The sequence below is a fragment of the Thamnophis sirtalis genome, unplaced genomic scaffold, assembly GCF_051295495.1.
Source record: "Thamnophis sirtalis isolate CommonGarterSnake01/CBP01778 unplaced genomic scaffold, rThaSir2_p1.2 scaffold_5, whole genome shotgun sequence".
Classification (NCBI taxonomy): Eukaryota; Metazoa; Chordata; class Lepidosauria; order Squamata; family Natricidae; genus Thamnophis; species Thamnophis sirtalis.
Genome location: NW_028261385.1, coordinates 104,420,884 through 104,442,516, shown reverse-complemented (window position 1 = coordinate 104,442,516; position 21,633 = coordinate 104,420,884). Strand labels below are relative to the sequence as shown.

General features: G+C 37.1%; 1 protein-coding gene across 9 annotated transcripts in view; it reads right to left on the bottom strand.

The window, feature by feature from the left end:
• Positions 1–9,979, bottom strand: part of REST (RE1 silencing transcription factor) — a 55,314-nt gene extending 45,335 nt beyond the window's left edge. For 4 of the 9 annotated variants that reach the window (XR_015696769.1, XM_014068794.2, XM_087716388.1 and 1 more), the window contains exons 1-3: positions 9,348–9,632; positions 5,758–6,674; positions 1,552–1,635 (exon numbers count right to left, since the gene is read on the bottom strand). Coding sequence is in view for 8 of the 9 variants with exons in the window: in XM_014068794.2 (XP_013924269.2) it covers positions 1,552–1,635; positions 5,758–6,664 (991 nt within the window). In the remaining variant the exon portion in view is untranslated. Of the gene's footprint in view, positions 1–1,551; positions 1,636–5,757; positions 6,675–9,347; positions 9,633–9,845 lie in introns of those variants that run through there. The other 5 variants (XM_087716391.1, XM_087716393.1, XM_087716392.1 and 2 more) reach the window with 2 other exon arrangements.
• Between the last annotated feature and the right edge of the window lie 11,654 nt (positions 9,980–21,633).

Here is a 21,633-nt window from a genome sequence, read left to right as displayed (position 1 = left end):
ATTTCAGCTACCAATACTGCTTAGCTGAGTGACACAGACAACCCAAAAGAAAACACATACAAGTACAAACACAACATCTATGTTCAAAAAACATCATATAGATTAGGCAATAAGAGTTTTAAAATATTCCCCACAGGATTCAAATTGGTTTCCTTCCTGATCCCTAAAACTAGTACTTGACTAAGCAAGCTCTACTCAGGGCTTCACTGATCCAGACTTATGAACATTCTTTGCATTTAATCTTGAGCTTCAGAAGATATGCATGAAGCAGGATTGCAATATTACCTAGTGAGTTGTGGGATATTATGGATTATGGTTAGGATTGCAATATTACCTAGTGAGTTACCTACTGAGCTTAAGGAAATTGATAGTGAGAGATAGCAGAGATCACCAACCCTCTTCTACAATGCCAAAATGGAGAAAGGGGCTTAAAGCCACATTGCACTGTTACTACACATATCAATGTTAGCATGTTATATATACCATTCACTCAATTCTGGAACAGCACAGCTAAGAGACGATGATTACAGCATCTCTATATCCCTATAATGGATTGCATTCCTACTCTAAAAAGCAAATTTCAGCTGCTAAAGAGCCAGTAACACCAAAAACAAAAGCTATGTGGGTCAGCAAAGAATCTAAGGGCCAGGCTACAGAAGCTGCTGTTGCTGCATCAGCAACTGTTACTTTTATACTGTGTCTATAATAGGTTTTTTTTTCCTCAGAAGAGCTTTTCAATAAGGCATTATTTTACAGTGTAATCAATTCATATATAATAATATGATATATAACACTGCAATGTGTAATTTTAGAACAGGTCAGCAACATGGTATACCATCAAATGTCAGACCTTCCTACAATCCACATGATAACCACGACTTCCCAAAATCTGAATTGAATTAAAACAGAATTATTTTCAGAAATCACTAAAAATTCACAAGCTTTGTCAAGCCTTTAAGACTAAGTTAATTTTGGAAGGACCAGAGACCTGACAAGTTGCTAACCCTTACTTTAACCAATTAAAATAATCCAAGATAAGCATTTTCAACAAGTACATTTTTAAAAATAAAAACAGCATAACATTTCCCAAAAAACAGTTTGAAAATACAGGAAAGCATCTTCAAGAAGAGGAAGACTCAGAAAGAGATACAGGCACAAAATATGTCTCTCATCCTCTCATTTTAGAAAGCACTTTATATGTTCTGATGCATAAAATATATAAAACTGAATAGATCCCAAAATAGTGAATATAATTTTCTATAGGATTTGAGAAAATAAGAATAATGCAGACTGAATTTTACATCTAACCAACAATTAACATTATCTCCCCAAGAAGGCTTAAAGTCTGAACATATGTAATACTTTACAGAAATTAGCACCAAAAAGTAACATGTCTGCTTTGTTTTTACTTTTTTCTTGGCTCATGTAGTCCTGCATTGCTAACTTTCAGCACTTAACAGTTTAATATGGAAAACTCTGTGAAATGCTGCCTACAACCTTGCATGTAACTAAAATACCATCTTAACTCTTTTGAACTACCTTTTTACCAACCTGAATGAGTGCGCATATGTCTCGTTAAATGAGTCTTCTGAGAACTTGAATAAGGACACATAGAACATCGATAGGGACGCTCGCCTGTGAAAACAGAGCATTAAATCAAGTATAAAATCGGTTGTCATAGAAAATTAAACTACTGTACTTGGTCATAATTATTTTCCCAGAATCCAACATAGCTGGCAAATAATGCAAACATAAATGATAATATCATAAGCTGCCATATTTCACCTAAAAAGTAATTCTCTTGCTTTGTAAACGTAGCTGTTACCCAGGAATACAAAATAAGTATTTTTGCAATAGGAAAACTCAGCTAAGCATGCATGCTTGAGCGCTGTTAGAAAATGCTCTCCCCCAGAAGCTTCCAACTGCCCTTCCTCCCACCTACACATTATAGTTTTCACAGCCATCATATGACTAACTAGCAATCATCACCCCTCCTTTCCCAACTTTAAAATGACAGAGACAGTGAAAATCACTGCACAATTGGTAGATTGCCCTATCCTGCTGCTTTAAAACTGGGGGAAACAGGGATTGTTTTCAGGACTTTGTATACTGAACGCATCCTATTTACCTCAAAGTATAAAGCAATCATATTTTTTCTTCAATGAACAAATACAATCATAAAACCAGTGAAGAATGAAAAGTAAAGCTTTTAAATTGAGTTAAAGATGATAGGTTATAGCTCAGTTACAATTAAAGGTAAAATCAAGCTAAATTCATAAATCTAATTTATATCATTATGTATATATGTGTACATATGTTTGTGTATACATACACACATGCAGAGGGAGAGAGGGAGACAGATTATATCAAAGATAGGAGGTGAAGAATATGCTTGGGACTAAATGTGACTAGTTTTGATATGAAATAAAAGAATAAGCAAATTGAGGGAAGATATCTAGAAAGCATTTTAAACTTGCATTTTTATTTTAAATGTTTAAATAATTTAAGTTATCAATAATTTAAATCACACATTATCTTCAAAGTTCATTTATGAAGAAGATTGCAATTTCATTTTTTCCCTACTTCTTCTAATATGTAGTCTACCTACTGGTTTACTCTGTAGCATTTAATAAAATAGTCCTACAAGATGTCTAACAGATACTGGTAGTCCTTGACTTATGACCACAACTGAGCCCAAGATAAGCCCCGTTGCTAACTGAGAAATTGGTTAAGTAAGTTTTGCCCCATTTTACGACTTTTCTTGCCACACTTGTTGAGCAATAGCAATAGCAATAGCAGTAGACTTATATACCGCTTCATAGGCCTTTCAGGCCTCTCTAAGCGGTTTACAGAGAGTCAGCATATTGCCCCCAACAATCTGGGTCCTCATTTTACCCACCTCGGAAGGATGGAAGGCTGAGTCAACCCTGAGCCGGTGAGATTTGAACCGCTGACCTGCTGATCTAGCAGTAGCCTGCAGTGCTGCTTTTAACCACTGCGCCACCTTGGCTCATGACGTGAGTGAATCACCACAGTTGTTAATAACACAGTTGTTAAAGGAATCTAGCTTCCCCTTTGACTCTGGTTGTCAGAAGGTCCCAAAAGGATCACATCACTCAAGGACACTGCAACTGTCAACTTACAATTAATTAAGGCATCTCTCAGAACCTTGACAGCAACCCTCATAAATTAAGAGCCAGATACCAAGCACCTTAATTTTGATCACCTGACCATGGGGATGCTGTAACATGTGTGAAAAAGTGTGGAAAATGGTCATAAATCACTTTTTTCATTGCTGTTGTAACTTCAAATAGTCACTAAATGAACTGTTGTAAGTCAAGGACTACCTGTATTTAAAATTTTATTCTGAAATTGCATCGTAACACTAATCATACAGCTTGCTCTAAAACCAACATTTTTTTCTTGGAATTTCCAAATGTGAACCAAGACAACTATTTCTTTAAAACTAGCACACAACATACAAAATCACTATGAAATTCTCCCAAAAACAAAGCACTTTCCTTATCTGTCTATTTCAAGCATACTTTGCCTTATAATCTCATCTGAGTTTATACTTATAATAAGAGTTTTCATAGCAACAATATTATTCAATATTTCCTTTAAATAAGATTCAAAATTAGCTATTGTTTACTAAGTTAGCCTAGTAAACAAAATTCAAAATTTATAGAGAAAAAATCCCTACTTCTTACTTTTCTGGTACCAAGTGATTTCTGAATGTATTTTTAAAATCACAACTACTAGCTATAGGATTTCTCCAATTTATAAATTTGTTTGCTACCTTTTAAGATTTTGAACGTGACTAATGGCAACTTGTTGATTATATTTACACATTTTTCATGCCTGATTCATACATACATACATACATACAAGTTGTTGGGTAACAATTACAGGTAGTCCTTGACTTACGACCACAATTGAGCCCAAATTTATGTTAAGCAAGACAGTTGTTAAATGAATTTTGCCGCATTTTATTAATTTTCTTGCCACAGATGTTAAGTGAATCGCTGCAGTTGTTAAATTAATTGTATAACTGTTAAATGAATTTGGCTTCTCCATTAACTTTGCTTGTCATAAAGTCACAAAAGGTGATCCCATGTCACTTTCGTCATAAATACAAGTCAGTGGCCAAATGTCTGAATTTTGATCACATGGCCCTGGGAATGCTGCAAATAATCATAAGTGTGAAAAATTGTCATGAGTCACTTTTTCAGGGCCATTGTAACGTTGAACAGTCACTAAATAAACTGTTGTAAGTTGAGGACTACCTGTATTGTATCACAGTTGTAAAACCACAATTATCTATTTATTTATTTGCAATAGGAAAAAAGAGCCAGATCAAAAAAAGACAATAGATGGTCTCAATAGCTTTTTGAATGTTGTCTGTTATGTAATGTTGGGTTATTCACTTCATATTATCCTCATAAGATCTCTATATCTTGGGATAGGGTTATTAACACACCTACACGGATGAACTAGTATGAAAACTGCCCAAAATAATACTTATCACCATATCTTGTGGCAGCAAATTGCACTATTTCAATATGTGCCATTTAGAAATGTTTTCTTTCACTTGTTGTGAATTCTCCATTACTCAAATTCATTGGTGATCTTGAATTCCCAATTGAGAGAAAGGAAACTGACTAAATTTTAAGTTTTGAAAGTTAACATTTTAAATTTTATAATCATCTTAATATATATAAATAAAAGCCCCTCAAAATATGCAAGGTCAACAAATGCTGTTTTTTAACTAAATGCCAAATGTTTTTCCCTTTTGAAATATTTTAAATGTTGGTATCTAAGCTATTAGTATTAGTGGAATAAAGAATGACTATTTCAAAGCAATTTATCTTAAACCTAAATCTAAACCAATTATAATTTGCTGGATAGACTCAAAGCTTAATTCAGTATATCCATCATTCTTTTTCCATCTTAATACTTCTGGAAGTTTATAATATTGGCATCCATGGAAGTAGGCCAAAATATCAAGATGACAGTAGCAGCAATGCAACCAAAGCACCATCTATTTGTACAAGGATGTGAAAAGACATATACAAAAGGGAGCAAGGTTTCAATCACACTGCTATGACTGCCACTTTGATTTTTTCAGAACATCCCATTTAGTTAACAGCTATTGCAAATGTTTTGCTTAAGTTGATTCAATCCTAAATATCCTCTAATTTAGAAACCATAATAACATTTTACATTAATATTGTGCTGCAATGTAGCGTATGAACAATAAACATTATATAAATTGACTGATCTGGAATAGTTATGCTGCAGTAAATTGAAAGGCTGTTCCAGTCCTGAAATGTACTATAGAGCTTTTCAGTAGGAACACAGTATGCCTGGTAGGCGCAGAATTTTATTTTCCCTACATTAAGTATTGAAATAGCTTCCATTCACAATGGGAGATATCTCTTTTTTACATCGACCACCTTCAAATTTGGTCCAAAGGGTTCTATCTATAAAGCAGATCTGGAATGCTGTTAGATTGATGGAATGAATATTGCAAATATAATCTATTCAATTGCTTTATTATTTTTTATTCATTAACCACAGCATATCAGCAAGAATCAGCAGGTGATATTCATAACTGACCACACATTTCAAATCATGAAATGTTAAACCTTTACATTAAAATTTATCTGATAATGCACAAGCATAAATATAAGCAAATCTGGCACAAGCTCATTACAATTCATTAACAGACTTCAAAAAGTAAGGTGCAACACATACCTGTATGAGTTCGAATATGCTGCACATAATTATTCTTCCGATCTGAAAAGTAGGAGCACTGTGAGCATGTATATACTTTTCGTGGAAAATGGTTTCTTAGGTGCTTTTTCCAATGATATTCACTGACTGTTGTATATGTACAGATAGTGCATTTGTAGACTCTTTCATTTTCTCCTGCTTTGTTGTGGTGCTTCAAGTGAGCCAGATAATGATCATATCGGTTAGTATTATAGCCACAGCGATCACATCTTATAGGCCCCTTAGAAAAATCAACCTCCTCTGTAGTACTAGAGTCAGTTTCTTTAACCTGGCCATGCTTCTCAGCTTTTTCTTCTACAATGAATCTCTTGGCACTGTGTACCCGAATATGATGGACAAACTCTTTCTCAGACTCCGCCTCATACTGGCAAGGCTTGCAACGAAATGGTTTGTTCTTCAAACCCTTACATTTGTCATCTATGCTCTCCTGAGCATCTGGTGCTTCCAACGAAAAGACTTTTTCTTGATTACAAGAGTGAGGAACAGTAGACTCTGATAGTCTAGTTGTTTCTGCGTCGTGAACCTCAGGAGTAACAATGTCAATATCCATATCTTCTATGCCTTCAGAGTCATTCTCTGTTCTTTGTGAATCGTCCATTCCTTCTCCATCACTGTCTGAAAAATTGGTGTTACCCACCGTTGTCAGTTCAGCCATTTGCCTCTCTTCACCAACCATATAATCACAACAGTTGCCATTAACTTCTCCTGTCAGAGCCACATTTGCCAGCATAATAAGTTGAGGTGCTGCCAGTTCAGCTTTGGAAAGTTCCGAAAAGTCATACATGTCATTTGACAGTGCCATGCTAATGTTAGTATTGCTAGAAAATAGGCTGCTGCCACCAGATTGCCCCAACACTTGCATTGCCATAACAACAATTCTGTTAAAGAAAAGAAATCAGAGTAAATTTCATTTTTATGGAGAAATTAAATTCTACAAAGCAAAAAAATAATTCCAGCAATATAGTAAGGACAATTTAATTAAGATTGCAATATTATTGGCAATATATCTAACTACATTTATTTTAAAATCAAGCTAATTAATCATACAGTATTGAAATCATCTTTTTTCAGAAAATTAATTAAATAGGATCACATAAAGTTGGTCACACCTTTTATTTTGTAAATTAGAGTAATACGTTAACTCCTTAAAGCAAACCTAATTTGCAGCACCAAATAAACTGTTTTAATCACAATTGGTTGAACAAGTCAGAAGCAAGATCCATTTAAACTAGCAAAGTAAATATATTGTTTGGCTAATCTTGTGACAAGTTTTCAGTTATTATTTCCTTACATCTTGCAATTTGGCTAAAACTTATTACAAAACAATTCATAAAGACTCTGGAACTAATAAAAACCACGTGTTCCACTTCCAATATAATACTAAACCAAGTCACAATTGGTAAATTAGCAAACCATACTTTTGAGACAAAATTTGGAAGTAAACCACAGTATGCCCACTGGCCTCCTTTGCACATAACAAAAAAAACACAATATGGCTGTCAATGACATCTAAATCAAAGTAAAGCTATTTCCATTAAATACAGTAAAAATCTAGAACACCTGAGTTAAATTCATGTATGTTCCTGCAGAGATATATTTACATTTCAAAGATATAAGAATATTTCAATTACACAAAACATCTACAGGGAGAGAATGAATAAATAATCCAAAAGCATGATTAATAAAGGTCATAGAGAAGAGCCAATTAAAGTGGGTGTTCAAGAAAACGTCCATTTGTTAACTGTGATTCTTCACTTATCTTGAATCATGCTTGTTCATGTTAACTTCTATCAGGCAAAGTTAACTGCTCTGTATTTTACCGACAGTAGTTAATAACCTAATACAATTATCAGTTCACATGGACAAATTTGAGAACGTCTGTATTAAGGTATAAAAATGTATTTATTATGCACTATATATTGTGGCTGAAATTAGATTTAAAGCAATATAATTTGAAATAAGGACCTTTGCAACTTTTTAAAACACTGACTGGGTTCACGTTAAACCAGAATTTTTAACTATAGTTGTTGCACAAACCATAATGGCCTTGTCTACATATCATGCTAGGCTAGGCTAAGCTAAAACAAAAACAAAACCTCATAGCCACTTACTATGTTTGCACAGCATTTTATGGAATTAATCTAATTTTCTGCGGTTGGACAACTCACTGAACCATTAACAAACAACTCAGGCAGAGTTCGCACAAAATTCTAGGTTAAAATGTGTCACATTAGTTTGTTGTGCATTATGTTACATGAACACAGCCATTATGAAATGACTGAACATTTATGTTTCGAGACTGCATTAGTATACTCTTACTACAGTATGTAAGAATCCTTGTCAATAAGAATATTGAATAATCATATTTGATCAATTTATTTTCAAAAATTTAAACTAGTATGTACTTGGTTAGATTCTAATTAAATACATTACTCCACTCCTAAACCTGCTGGGTGGGCTATTCAGTCTTGAAATTAAACTAACAGCATGGGGTAATTTTAATTTTATGCTTGCTTGCTCTGGTCTGAATATAAAAAGATCAGTAATTCTCAGATCTATATCTGAAATTGCTTCTTAGCAGAGGAAGCAAACTATATTGCAATTTGAAAGTTTTCAAAAGCATGAAAGAATATTTTAATTGGAGCATCAACCTTTAGGGCCTTCAGTCCGATTCTATATAGAACTGATTTTGAAGTCCGACCAAGTGTGTTTCCCCGCACCTTCCCGGTAAATATATAAACGAATCACAAGGTTAGGACCACAGATAAACGTCCAAAAGTTTGCACTTTAAAAAGCCCCTCACTAAATGAATGTATATTGCCAGCCCAGCCAACCATCGGCAGCAGCGGCGGCTGTTGCATTCCAGAAATAGGCATTCGGCCATTTTCTCAAATACCAAGTAGGAGCACAAAGCACAGTTCTCTTTGCAAAACTCTTGCCTGCACCAGATTCAAACTCAGCCAACTCAAGGCCTCTAGGGCTCGCGATAGATGCATCATCTACCACTTTTCCTCTCCTCCTTTTTTTGCTTTAAACCCTCCTCCCAAAGTTCCAGCTCCTCCATAGCTTTCTAGTGGGCTCCTAGAAAAGTCACCGAAGACGAAGAAGATTTGCCCAAGTTTCTCTCCCTCGCCCTTCCCTAAGGCGGCAGCGAAAGCGGGTAGGGACTTTTTCCCCTTTCCTCCCCCGCGCCCCCAAGCAGCTCCCGACCTAAGAAAATGGGGGAATCGGCGACAGGAGTTCCTGCCTTGTTGCTTCTCCACCCCACAAAAAAAATCCCCAGAAGAACCATCTACTCCACCCCACCATCGCATACGAGGTGGAGGGCGTGGGTCGAGGAGATCAGGGAGGCACCCCCGCTCCGGAAGGCGAGAAAGGAGTGGAGCATGGAGCCGCCTTGGTGGGAAAGCGTGGCGGGGGAGAAGACGATCGAGGCCCACTCACACCTCCCAGGGGCCGAGGCGGCGGCGACAGTGCCAAAACCCCTCTCGGCTTCTCCATCCGTGCAGGACGCAGAGCCCAAGGTCACCCCCGCCCCAACCTCAACCTACCGCTCCCGGAGAAGGGGCCCGAAAGCGGGGACGGCGAGAAATCGCTGTCCAGCTCCAAGCAAGGGAGGCTGCTGTTGCTGCGGCCTCCTCGGCAACTCTCAACACGGGAGACGACAGCGGAGGCGGCTCCTCCCCGCCAAACTTCCTTCCCTTCTTCCTGCAGCAAGGAAGTAACGGCCCGAGATGAGAGACGGGGGAGCCGGGGTGGCAAGCCTCCCCGGCAAGAGGGAGACCTTTCCTCTGGGGCTCCTCCAGGGGCTTCCTTCCTGAGAGGCCCCGTAGCTCGCCTGTCTTCCCCGCCTGCTAGGCTCGGCTTTCCCCACCCGCTCACTCCACCCCCTCCGCCGCCGTCCCATGCGCAGCAGCGGCAGCAGCGCTAACAGCCTCCTCCAGATCAGCCCTGGACAGCGCCACAAGCTCGCTCCCGCGTCCCGCCAGCGCAACAGCCCCCCCTCCCCCTCCTCCGTCTTCTCAGACCCGCCCGGGGGGGTTCCTCACCTCCCCCTTCTTCGCGTTTGCCTGGGAAGCCCCTCAGGCGGCCGGAGGGAGTCAAGGGCCGGCGGGGAGCCTCATCCGCTGAGCAGTGGGGAGGGCGACGGCGAAGGCAGGAGAACGGCGCCGCGCATTCCAGCACTCACCACGCGCATGCAACGGCAGCCGCCGCGAGGAGAGCGGGCCCCGCCCATCCTAACCCGATCCAATTACTGCCCTGCCCTGACCCGCCCCTCCCCCTCACGCCAGGTCAGGGCTTTGGCCTGCGCGGTTCGTGATCCTCGAAACCTGACTTTGGGCTCACAGGCAGACATGTTTAGTGGTCCTTTCTTGTCTGTTTTTTTTTGTTTGTTTGTTTTTTGTTTTGCTGTCCTGGTTGGCAACAGAAGAGGAGATCCTAAAGAGAGAGAGAAGTGTGTATGTGTGTGTATAGAAGTAGCTTGATAGAAAGCAAATATATGCCATCTTAAATTAGGTAAACTAGCTGTTGCCTTGCTCCTGTAGACTTCTATGAATTATCTTTAAAAAGATGGTGCATAACACAAATTGTGTGACTACTTTGCTGAACCTCAATTGATGTATGTTTACTTTGGGGGGAAATCCGATGTTTGGGAGATGCAGGTCTACATATTAAATATGCTGGTTGTGTTCACATAATGTACTTAATTAACTTTCTGGAATTGAGACACATTGAAGCCATAAAATAACAACATGGGGCAATTTGTCCAACAAGATAAAAATTACCACCGGTAGTTGCCTAAACCATTGACTATACAACACATTAACCCATGGTTTCAATTATCATGGTTCAAAGAATCACCTTAATGGGTATGGTTCCCACTTCACAGTAGCTGTGTATAAGCTAGTCAACTGTGTTTTACTGTTGTGCATAGTGTACAAACACAGAAATCAAAATGTGAAAATCACATGAATTCTACAAATTCAGCCACTGAGCTGCAGCCTTACAAACCATATTAACCAACTGTTGTGCAAAACCTTCTGGTATTTCTGAGTCTTAGTGATAAAGGTAAAATGCAAATGATAGTGCTAGTGAAGTGTTGTTTGCTTTACTGGTGCTAAACCTTAATATTTTATAGATCTAGCCCATCTTCCCAAATTCAGAATCTCTCTTTCCACTCCCTTTTCTGCCAGAAGGAGCATACAGGAAATCAATTCTGTTGAGTAAGACAAAACTTGCTTATAAAAGCAAACAAGTTGCCTTCTTATCAAATGCTTATTCCCTGAGGCAATTCCTGCCAGCACAGTGGGGAATGCTGATAAATATATAATATTACTTAGACACAGCAGTTAAAGTGCCTTAAGAACAGGCATGATTCATAGATTTTTTTGTGAGAGAGAGAGAAAGGGGGGGGGGTTTGCTGGGTGAAAAGAACAACAGATTGCTGATTGAATTACAGAAGTTGAGACATAGCTGAGTTTGGACTCTCAACTATGGTAATAGCAATTTGGAATTGTTATTTGTCTTGCTAGCCATCTAATAGTGAAGCAAAGAACTTTACCTGTCTATTAAGGTTAGACTTTAAATCAGGTCTCCTACTGTGCTGAACCTTTATTTTTGAAAATAATTCAAAAATATTATAAAAATGCCAAGCCCTCCATGGCTTTCTTCCAAAGAAAACAACTCAAATAATATATAATTTGAAATGTTTCACAGTTTGGAAAATTGGGCTGCAGATAACAATGTACTATAGTTTATAAATTCCCAAGTTAATATCCTAAGGGTAAATTGATTTACCCTTAATCAATAATTGTACACAATCGGATATTGGGCTGGTCATTAACCCTTAGTATATTCTACCTCACTAGGCTTATTGTGAAAATAAACTAAGGGGGGTGTCATATGCTGCCATGAGGGTTGCTTGTTTCATTGTTTGTTTTAAGAATGCATAAGGATTACAGCTCTTGGAATTAATACAGCCATTGAGTTCAGTACAACTCTTTTTCTAATGTAGAGGGTAGTGAGGAGCACTTGGGCTGGGATCAGATAATCCCTTTGTTCCATTCTATTTTCCATCCTAGTCCAGATTTTCTTCCCAATGTCATTTACTGAAGAAAAAAGTATATAATGCAGATTTAATCACATAATTATCTTCTCATTTATTTGGGTTCCATTGAATAAAATGAGAAATACAGTACTTCAATCATAGCTATGAAAAATACGTATACATATACAATTTTAGTTCAGATGTCATTGCTTTGGTGGGAAAGGGAAGTGGGAGAAAGCCATTGTTTTTCCATCTCCTCAATCTGCAATGTGGTAATTAGATTTCTCACTGGGTCTCTGGCAGAGCACCTAGACATGCCAATGTGCCCAAGGATACTACCTTTTATGTGTGACATGCTGCTTGATTCTCCCTTTTACTTTTAAGGTGTAAAAAGTTTTAATTAAAAAAAAGGAAACTGACAGGCTGCATGAAACTGGCACAGGGCCAATCTCCAGCATTGCCTTTATTTCCAGTAATGATTCTGGAGAAGCTATTAATAGGACCATAACTTTTTTAGAGAATAATAATTTGCAAAGTCTGTTGATCTGTTTAAAAAACAACAAAGATATTGTGTAGAAAAGTGGGACAAAAGGAGTGGTAGTGGCATTCTGGTAAAGTGATACTATTTTGAAACTTTTATAAATTATAAAACTATTTTTGGTTTTATGACATTCATGTCATATTCAAAATTTCAAATATCCTTACTAACCCCCCAAAATGTAAGACTTCTGGATTATTATATAGAATTTCTATAATACTATATGAGCTAAAAAAAATTTTTACAGCTATATAGATACTTTAGGAGCTTAAACATTTTGACCTTTGCTGACTAAACCTTTTTAGCTATCATTTATTGTTTTCATAACCTTTAGAGGAACAAGAAAAGTGGAAATGTGAAAGAAAAAAAAGAAAGATGAGTCAGAATCTAGCAAAGCAGAAAGACACATACTCAAGAGAAGCTGTAAAGTTGAGGGAAATCTGGAAGCTGATTTTTGCTGTGTAGGTTGTGAGAGTTTGTGATGTGGACTGTAGTTGACATTTTTAGACAGTTCTTTCCTAAGAAGTGAAGATTGTCACCATGGACATTTGGAAGCATCAATTGCTTTATTTGAAGGTTTGTTTTCTCTGGTTTTCAAAGCAGGACCATTGCCCTGTGTTTCATAGTGGTGGTGTTGCTCTCTAATATTTTTGTCCAGTGAAAGAGAAATAAAGATGCTAATCATGAAGATTAGAGCCTTTGGAACAGCATCCTTCACCCCAGATCTATTGGCTTTCTATAAGGCCTTAAAAAACACCTCCCTCTCCCTCCCTCCCCGCCCCTCCAAGTGTATTTGTGTGTGTGTGTGTGTGTGTGTGTGTGTGTGTGTGTGTGTGTTGTCCCTTGAGCATTGGTCCACACTGTTGGATGAGCCAGTCCCCTAATTGTTTTGAAATTATATGTTTTTGGCTTAGCTGCATTGTATTGTTGTATGTATTGTTGTGCTATATTGTTTATATTTTTTTGTTTGTTTTTATGCTATTACTCTTTGTCAGCCATCCAGAGTTCCTACTTGCAAATTGGATAGCCATATAAATCATTTATGGATGGAGAGAGAAGGGGAAAATTAAATGCTGCAATATAAAAAGTTTTTTATTCATTACATCAATTTATATAATTGCCCATCTTGCAGTTACAACTCTTGTCAATGAACATAGGATTGTGATCAACAAGACAACAGAAGCAAATTAGAAATAATAATCATAATAGCACAAAATAAGTTTTAAAAATTCATCCAGGTATAGGAATCTGGAAAGAAAAGAAAGCAAGTTAGAGAAGAAAATAGCCCTTTTCAAAGGCTGGGAGGAGAGAAGGATTGGAGAAATCACTTATAAATGAAATATTATTGGAAAATAGTAGAAATAGAAATTTGCCTCGAAGTCCACATGAAGGTAGCACAATAACAAGCATGGTTTTTGTATCTAAGACACTAAAAAATTTGTTTCCCCTGAAATATAGGCCAAGTTGTAAATAATAGCAGCAAATGTACCTCTGTAAATATTTCTGAGTATTTTAAGAAGCGCAGCACTCCTGGCTTGCCTTCCTTCTGCCTATCCTTTGAGCTTATTTCTTGCCAGTTGGCTTTTAGTTTTGCATTTACTGAAGACAATACAATCTGAAAGTTGTTGATTCCACACATTCCACAAGGAAGATTTTGTTGTAAGAAAGAATTGGGGAAAGAAAACTGTCCCTAGGGTAGTTTCCACTGAACATAAAGTGGTCAGACTACCATTTCTAGCAATTATATTCCACTTCCAGGCTCTTATTCTTTTGCAGGCTCTTGCTTGTGGGTCATTCTTATATCTTTTCTGATATAATGGAAGGTATTCTAGCAGTGAAATGGAAAGGGTAGGCTGGTTGTTTTTAAAGGAGAGCCCAGATTTGTTATTACCATGATAGGATAACAGAGGGCGTATTATAAATATTAATTTCACTGGTATATTATAACTAAAAAATCAGTATAGTTCTATCAGATGAGAAATATTTACCTTTTTACAAATCCCTGACACGTGTCATATATTTTATAATTTGGTGTGGAGATGATGTGCTTTTCTAATCATTTCTAACAATGTTTTTAGTTCATGTAAATGTGACAGAGTACTGCATGCTAACTGGGATTATGCTAAATGTGACTTGTGCCCTGAGACAATGGTTACCTCTTTGAATTTGAATTCCACTCCTGGGTATTTTAAATACAGCTCCTAGGGATGGGGGAAGTGAGGTGATTTGTTCTGCTTGGCTGTAAGGGAACAATATTACTGGATACTTCCAAAAGCATGGGCATTAAGGCAGTAGATTTTCAGATCTCAGATTGCTGTAAATTAATGGAAGATAGCTTTACATTTAGTTTCACAGTTACTTCTTTTTACAATATTTTTTGCATTTTAAAAAAATATCATTTTGTGTTTGCTTTAGATATAACGGTCTGTGGTGGTTCTATTTGCTGGTTTGTTTTGCAGTTCTTTTGAAACTTTTTGACTATAGCATGCGCAATGGAAACCAGTCTAACCTGAGTTTCAACTTTTGCACACAATTGACAAAGCAATTCTTTGCACTGTCTGTGTTAAATGTCTTTTACCATATATTCTTTGCCTATCAGCATTTTAAGTAACTTCAGTTATGTAATGAAGTAGAAGCTTATTTTAAATAAATTAATATTTCATAGTTGTGCTCCAGCACACAAAATACATATATAAACCAGGTTGTAGGAATTTAAGAACTTCCATTTTATTGGCCTAGTTTTTCATTCCACTAGTCTGATGGAATGCTATAAGCAAGATAAGCGTGGATTGATCATTTTTGACTCCCAGTGACCTAGTGATTTTCTCTATCATGATTTCTCTTCTGAACTGATCTTTCAGGTCTCCAAAAGTTGCACTCATAGTTGCCATAGTAACTGAGTCTAACTGCTGATTATCCTCTTCTCTTTCTTTCCTTCTTTCCTAACAACCATTAGTTAGCAGCAGTTTCCTCTATTGTTTGACAGCCATCTAGTAGACGTAGAGCAGTCAATTTTTGCAGCTCAAATATAATCACCCTAGATAATCAACATTAGCTTCACTCCCCCATCGGATTGAGAATAAGGTTCTTTTAACTTCATTGTTAATCCCAAATGTAATATTTTGCATTTTCTCCAAATATTAATGGGTAATATTTTTAAGGAATACCATAGTCTTGACTGATGGATGGTTAATTGATTGATTACAGAATACTATATCTTTTTTCATGTTTTTCAAGGAAAATAGGAAAAAACCTAATAAGTAATTATACTGAATTTAAAAGATGAATGTAACAAAAAGCGTAAGCCTTTCTTGATAGTAACAAAATACAGACTGGTCCCTAGGAAAAACTGATTATTTTTAAAAAATCAAATATAGATTTGGACCTGACAAGAAAGCATCATAGATTATTTTAATAGACAGATTCGTCTGAAAGATGGTGTATCATCAGATATCCTGAACTAAGGATGCTAAACTTGTTCTTAATTTGCAAACTGATTCCCTGTCCATTAACTGAATACTGACAAAAGTAGAATGGGACACCACTTCCTTCTTGAACATTTTGACCTTAGACTGAAGCAAGACTAGGAGGAAGTGAAAATAATCCATAGTGATTTACATTTTTCACAATAGGGTTTTCACATTATAATCATTAAAACTGAACAGAGATTCTTTTGGTAACTTGAAGACATAAAGTACTGAATGTAATAGTTAATATTAGACTTGGGCCAGAGAAATTCTGATTCAAATTCTCACCGAAGCTCATTAAGTGACCTTGCACTAATCTGTTTCTCCTCTTGGTTAGGTTTTTACTTCAGCATTTTTAATAAGGGTAATACAATGACCAAGATATTTTTAATTCTAGCTAGTTACTATATAGTAGTCAACCATTCATTAGGGTGTTCATTAGCATAGTATAAGTGCTGTGATTGAGGGACTGCATTTTTTATAAAAATATAATTTATTGTATATATGGTCTATATAAGTACATACCTAAAACGAGCTTTTGGTGACAGATGTTACCAAAAAAGAAAAAAAATCAATTCAGCACATCTCTTATTTCCTAATGGTATGACAGTTAGTTCTCAGAGCTAATTAAAAGTATGATTAAACAATGAATTAAGTACTAGTGGAGGGCAGACAAGGAGCCATTGATGATATAGATACTTTTGCAAATCATAGGAGTTTCTCCACAATATGCTTTTAAAGAATGTATGTAAGTCAAATTTCCAAGGTTTTATTTTCAGGATAGGATCTAGCCATCCTGTCTTCTATCAGTCAGATGAAGGGCTCTTCCACATGTCCTGCCTAATGTGAATATACTCATCCACCATTTATGGGGCATGGGAATACACAACATTGTTCTCAACCTGCTCCACTCTGCTAGGAAGTGAACCACCATGCTTCTTTTCTTGGTATTGTGTCAGTAATAGAGTTTTTCAAACCTCTATGGAGCGGTATGCTCTTCTTTCTCTGTTCCATTTCATCAAAGGCAAATGCCTGTGCTCCAATTTGCTAGTACACCCCAGTCCTCCCAGCCATTGGGCACTGCCTTCCATGTTATATCATAAGCTACTAAGAGCCGTGGTGGTGCAGTGGTTAGAATGCAGTATTGCAGGATAACTCATTGCTCACTCCAAAAATTCGATTCTGAGCAGCTCAAGGTTGACTCAAACTTCCATCCTTTTGAGGTCGGTAAAATGAGGACTCAGATTATTGGGGACAATATGCTGACTCTGTAAACTGCTTAGAGAGGACTCTAATGCACTATAAAGCGGTACATAAGTTTAAGTTCTGTTGCTAAGATGTTGAATTGACTGTCTCCTTCCATAGGAGGCCTTCCCACAAGTCTGACAGTGCTGCAGAAAAATGACAGATGGTCAGAGAGGATTGCAGGACTTTCCTTCTCTAATACACAACAGTGAAATGATGCACCTTTTTTCACTATTATTTTTAATCAGTGAAATGGTAGGAATGATAAAACCACTTTTCTTTTTTGAGTCCACTTCTCAATGGGTAGGCCACATTAGAAAACAGACTCTGCAAGGATACCAGACTGCCACTTATCCTGGTAAGGCATAATAACAAAATCTTGAAGGAATCTCACAGATTTTTTTTTGCCCTTGATTTGGTATGTTTTGAATTCCTTTCTCATTTTTTTTCCTTTTCCCAGTACTGAGTTGCCATTTCTCTTAACAGTTGATCGATTCCTTCCCCAAGATCATGTCCAAATTTCTTTATCCCACTGGTTGACCAGTCAAATCATGGGATTCTAAAATGGCCTCTCCTCTTTTCCCACCAACAGTGGCAAAATGCTGGTTTGAAACTGATAATAATTTTGTTTCTAACTGAAGTCACAGAAAGAAAGGTAAACTGATCTTGTAAGAGCTGAGGTGGCGCAGTGGTTAAATGCAGCCCTGCAGGCTACTTCAGCTGACTGCAGTTCTGCAGTTCAGCTGTTCAAATTTCACCGGCTCAGGGTTGACTCAGCCTTCCATCCTTCCGAGGTGGGTAAAATGAGGACCCGGATTGTTGTTGGGGGCAATATGCTGACTCTGTAAACCGCTTAGAGAGGGCTGAAAGCCCTATGAAGCGGTATATAAGTCTAACTGCTATTGCTATTGCTATTGCTATAGTCTTTATTAGAATTGATAAATTCTTCATTCAACATAAAGGACGTTCATGGAAAAAGTTGATAAAGGAAACAGTGTGTCATCAAAGATCGCTGCCCAAAAAGGAATGCAATTAGTATATATTTTCACAGCATGGGTAAGTGGAGTATAAAAACAGGAAAGTCCACCAATTTGAACCAATGATAACCATAGGACAGAAACTCTGGCCAGTATTATTGCCAAAGTTGAGGAGCAGACTGAAATTAGGACAGCAATTTCTTAAGCCATCTTTGTTGCCAGCCAGCTTTGGCATGGAAGATAGGCAGCCTACAGCTGTTGTGCAGATGAGGCTTATTCTTCTGTGCAATAGCATTTTTATAACTTGGCTTCAGATCAGAACAAGTATGACTCTGCAGATGTTGGCAAATGTTTCAGCTAGAGGCGGTATTACTTCTTTTCCTGCACCCTTATTTTCCACCTCTGAGGAGTGTATGAGAGCATTGCAATATAATCCCTTCTGATTATATGCATTGCATATAATCAGAAGGGATCAATAGGGTGATATTTTTAGGGTTTAAAAAAAAGATATAGATGTATGGCCTATAGGTAGTTTATGAGTGCAAGAGATATAATATGCCCATTTTATTACTTAAACTGTTTTTAAAAAGGAAAAAAAATATTTTGCTGTCATCTTTATGTGATGCAATCCTGGGAAGTCTGGAGACTTCAAAACCATGTTCTGGGCCACAGTTATTCAGTTATGACTAACAAATTCTTCTTCAGTGTATGGGTTACTCATCCAACTCTGTCTTTTCAGAGCAAGGCTATTGCTATGAGTTCAGAATAGTATTTTGAATATTGCTGAATGGATTATTTCTTCCACCAAACCTTTGTTTTAGTCCATATGCATCTTTTCATTATTTCTTTAATGCATTATTTCTTCACTTTGGGCCCAAAATTCCTCAAATAGTATGATAGTTCCAATCTGGAGGCTTATTTAAAAATAGAATATTTAAGGAAAAAGAAAGAAAAGAAAGAAGAAAGAAAGAGAAGAAAAGAAAGAGAAGAAAAAATGAAATAGACAGGAGTATTTAAAAGTGAATTCTGGAAATGAACCATTTATCTAGACTCTAAAGTTAATGACTGAAATAAAGCCTTGCTTTAGAAAGCATTGGAAGTATTGATATAGCAGGGCCTAATAAACCACTCAATAAAAATAAAAAATAACTTTTTCATTAAGTTCATAGCCCTCTTTTTCTATTTGTTAATGCTCAGAGTATAAGAAATAAACAAGATAAACTCAGCCACTTGAATAGGAAGGCAAGTACAAGGTTATAAAATATAATATAAATCCAGTGGGGATTTTGTCAGCACTGCTAGGAAGGCCAGGTCAGGAAATCACAAGTACCATGTAATAGAATTATATTGTTACAGGATGTAGTAACACATCTTGAGAGCCTGACAGAAATTCTCTCTCCCCTATTGTATGCCAAAGAAAATCAAAGTTAAGCAATCTTTATCTCTCTCCCTCCTGCTTTATAGGGCTAAGCTGGTATTTACCTAAGAATTGATCAGTGAATGCAGTGAGGTTTATGGCTGGTGAGACAGTCCTCTCCCCCGACCCCCCACTGATTAAAGCACTTTCTTTCGCCCGCCTGTGCTCATGGCAGAGCTCAGGCGGGCGAAAGAAAGTGCTTTAGTCAGTGGGGTGTCGCGGGAGAGGAGAGAATGCCTGAGCATTACATTTATTAAAGAAAAAAGAAAAAAAATTGAAGGAAAAGAGGGAGTGGGGGTGGGGGTGGGGGGCATCAGAAACGGAGAAAGAGAGGAGGAAGAGTGAGTGTGACGGTGCAGCTTTAAACAGAATGACAGAGTTGAAGTCTCTAAAAAATGCGCCCACTACTATGAGGCAGGAGAACTGTGTGCCTCAACTACCTTGGGATTTATTAGGCTTTTAACCCTCACTTAACTCTGCTCGAGCCTAAAAAGTCAGACTAGATGAGGCATGCAGTTCTCCTGCCTCATAGTAGAGGGTGCTTTTTTAGAGGCTTTTTTAAATAGGCAGTCATTCACGATGTGGTAGCAGCTAGCTAGCCTAACCTCAGCACTTGCCTTTTCCCCTTTACATTTTTTTTCCTTTTCATGATTGACAGTGGTGAGGCTGTGTCTCCCCTGCCTCCCCTGACTGCACATCACTGGAATTGCTCAATATCTCCTTCAAGGTCATCTCAAGACTCCTTTACAATGATTCCCATGATAATTAAAAGATACAGTATTTTTAAAAGAAGCAGAAATAAGGATGCACTACCCTACTGTATTGTTCCAGGACAAGAATATTCCATTTCTCCTCTGGACCATATCAATTCAGCCATTCTGGGTATTAAGGGCTGTTTGAATTTGTGGACATTAATCTTCAGAATTAGATGCAGCTTGTAATGTTCTAGACAAAACAAGTCTCCTGGTGGACCACATTTCTATTGGATATCCTCTTCTCTTTCCTTCTACCTTTCCAAGCATTAGCCTTGTTCAAAGCATTAAGTCTTTGCATTATATGTTTGTAGTAGGATTATTTAAGCCTGGTTAGTTATGCCTCAAGTGAGAACTCTGATTGTTTTGTTTGATAAGCCATTGGTTTGCTTTGCATGGGTTTTTAAATTTTATTTTAAAGATAATTAAACCAATGTGGTCCGATCTATATTTTAGACTTTAAAAAATATAATGTTAATATATAGAGAGTAATGATAAATGGGATCCCATGGCAGGAGAGACTAATAGAAAAAAAGAGGTTAAGATGGGTGGGAATTCCTAAAGGAGGAGATAAAAGCCCAAGTACAAATACTTTCAGTGAGGAAAATAGAGATTAGCAGAAAAAGTGCAGCTACATCAAACATTTAATGAATATCTGGAAACAAAAAGATGTAGAGGATGTAGAAGGGAGGCAAGTCATCAAGAAAGATTATATACAGCAGCAAGGGACTGAATAACTTCCATAAGCTCAACTATTTTGTATATAGGAGTCAGTCCTCTCCCAGGCTATGGAATGCTATTCCTAGAATGTTTTGTTTCCACACTTTCAAATTTAGTGAGGGGGGGTGGGGAATAGCAGAAATGCATTTCTTTTACCAAACTTTTAATTATGTTTGTTTGAATTGTCTTGATTTTAATTTTGAATGTTGCTTTTTTGTAAACCATTTGGGTGTTTTTGAAAAGCCAAAAGTGGATTCTGCATAACAACATAAAATTAGTAATAGTTCCACTTTATTTTGAATTTATCAGAAACAGTGTAAGAAAGATTCAGATAAACTGGAACAAGATCAGAAAAGGCAATGTGAATAATTAGGAAATTCTAACAGAACATCTAACCTTTACAAGAGAGAAGACTGATGTGAACTGTATGATAATATTCTTCAAATACTTGAAAGATATCACACAGAAGGTCAAGACCTGTTTTCCACCATTCCAGAGCATGAAATAATAATTCCAGTTATATGAAGGCAGATGCCAGTTGAGTATTAGAAAAAAATGAATACTATAATATGCAAACTTTCAGATTCTCCAAAAATCTTTCTTGTTCAATAAAATATGTAATAAACAATGTGATAAATGTAATAAAACAATGTAACAAAACAGAACTGTGGA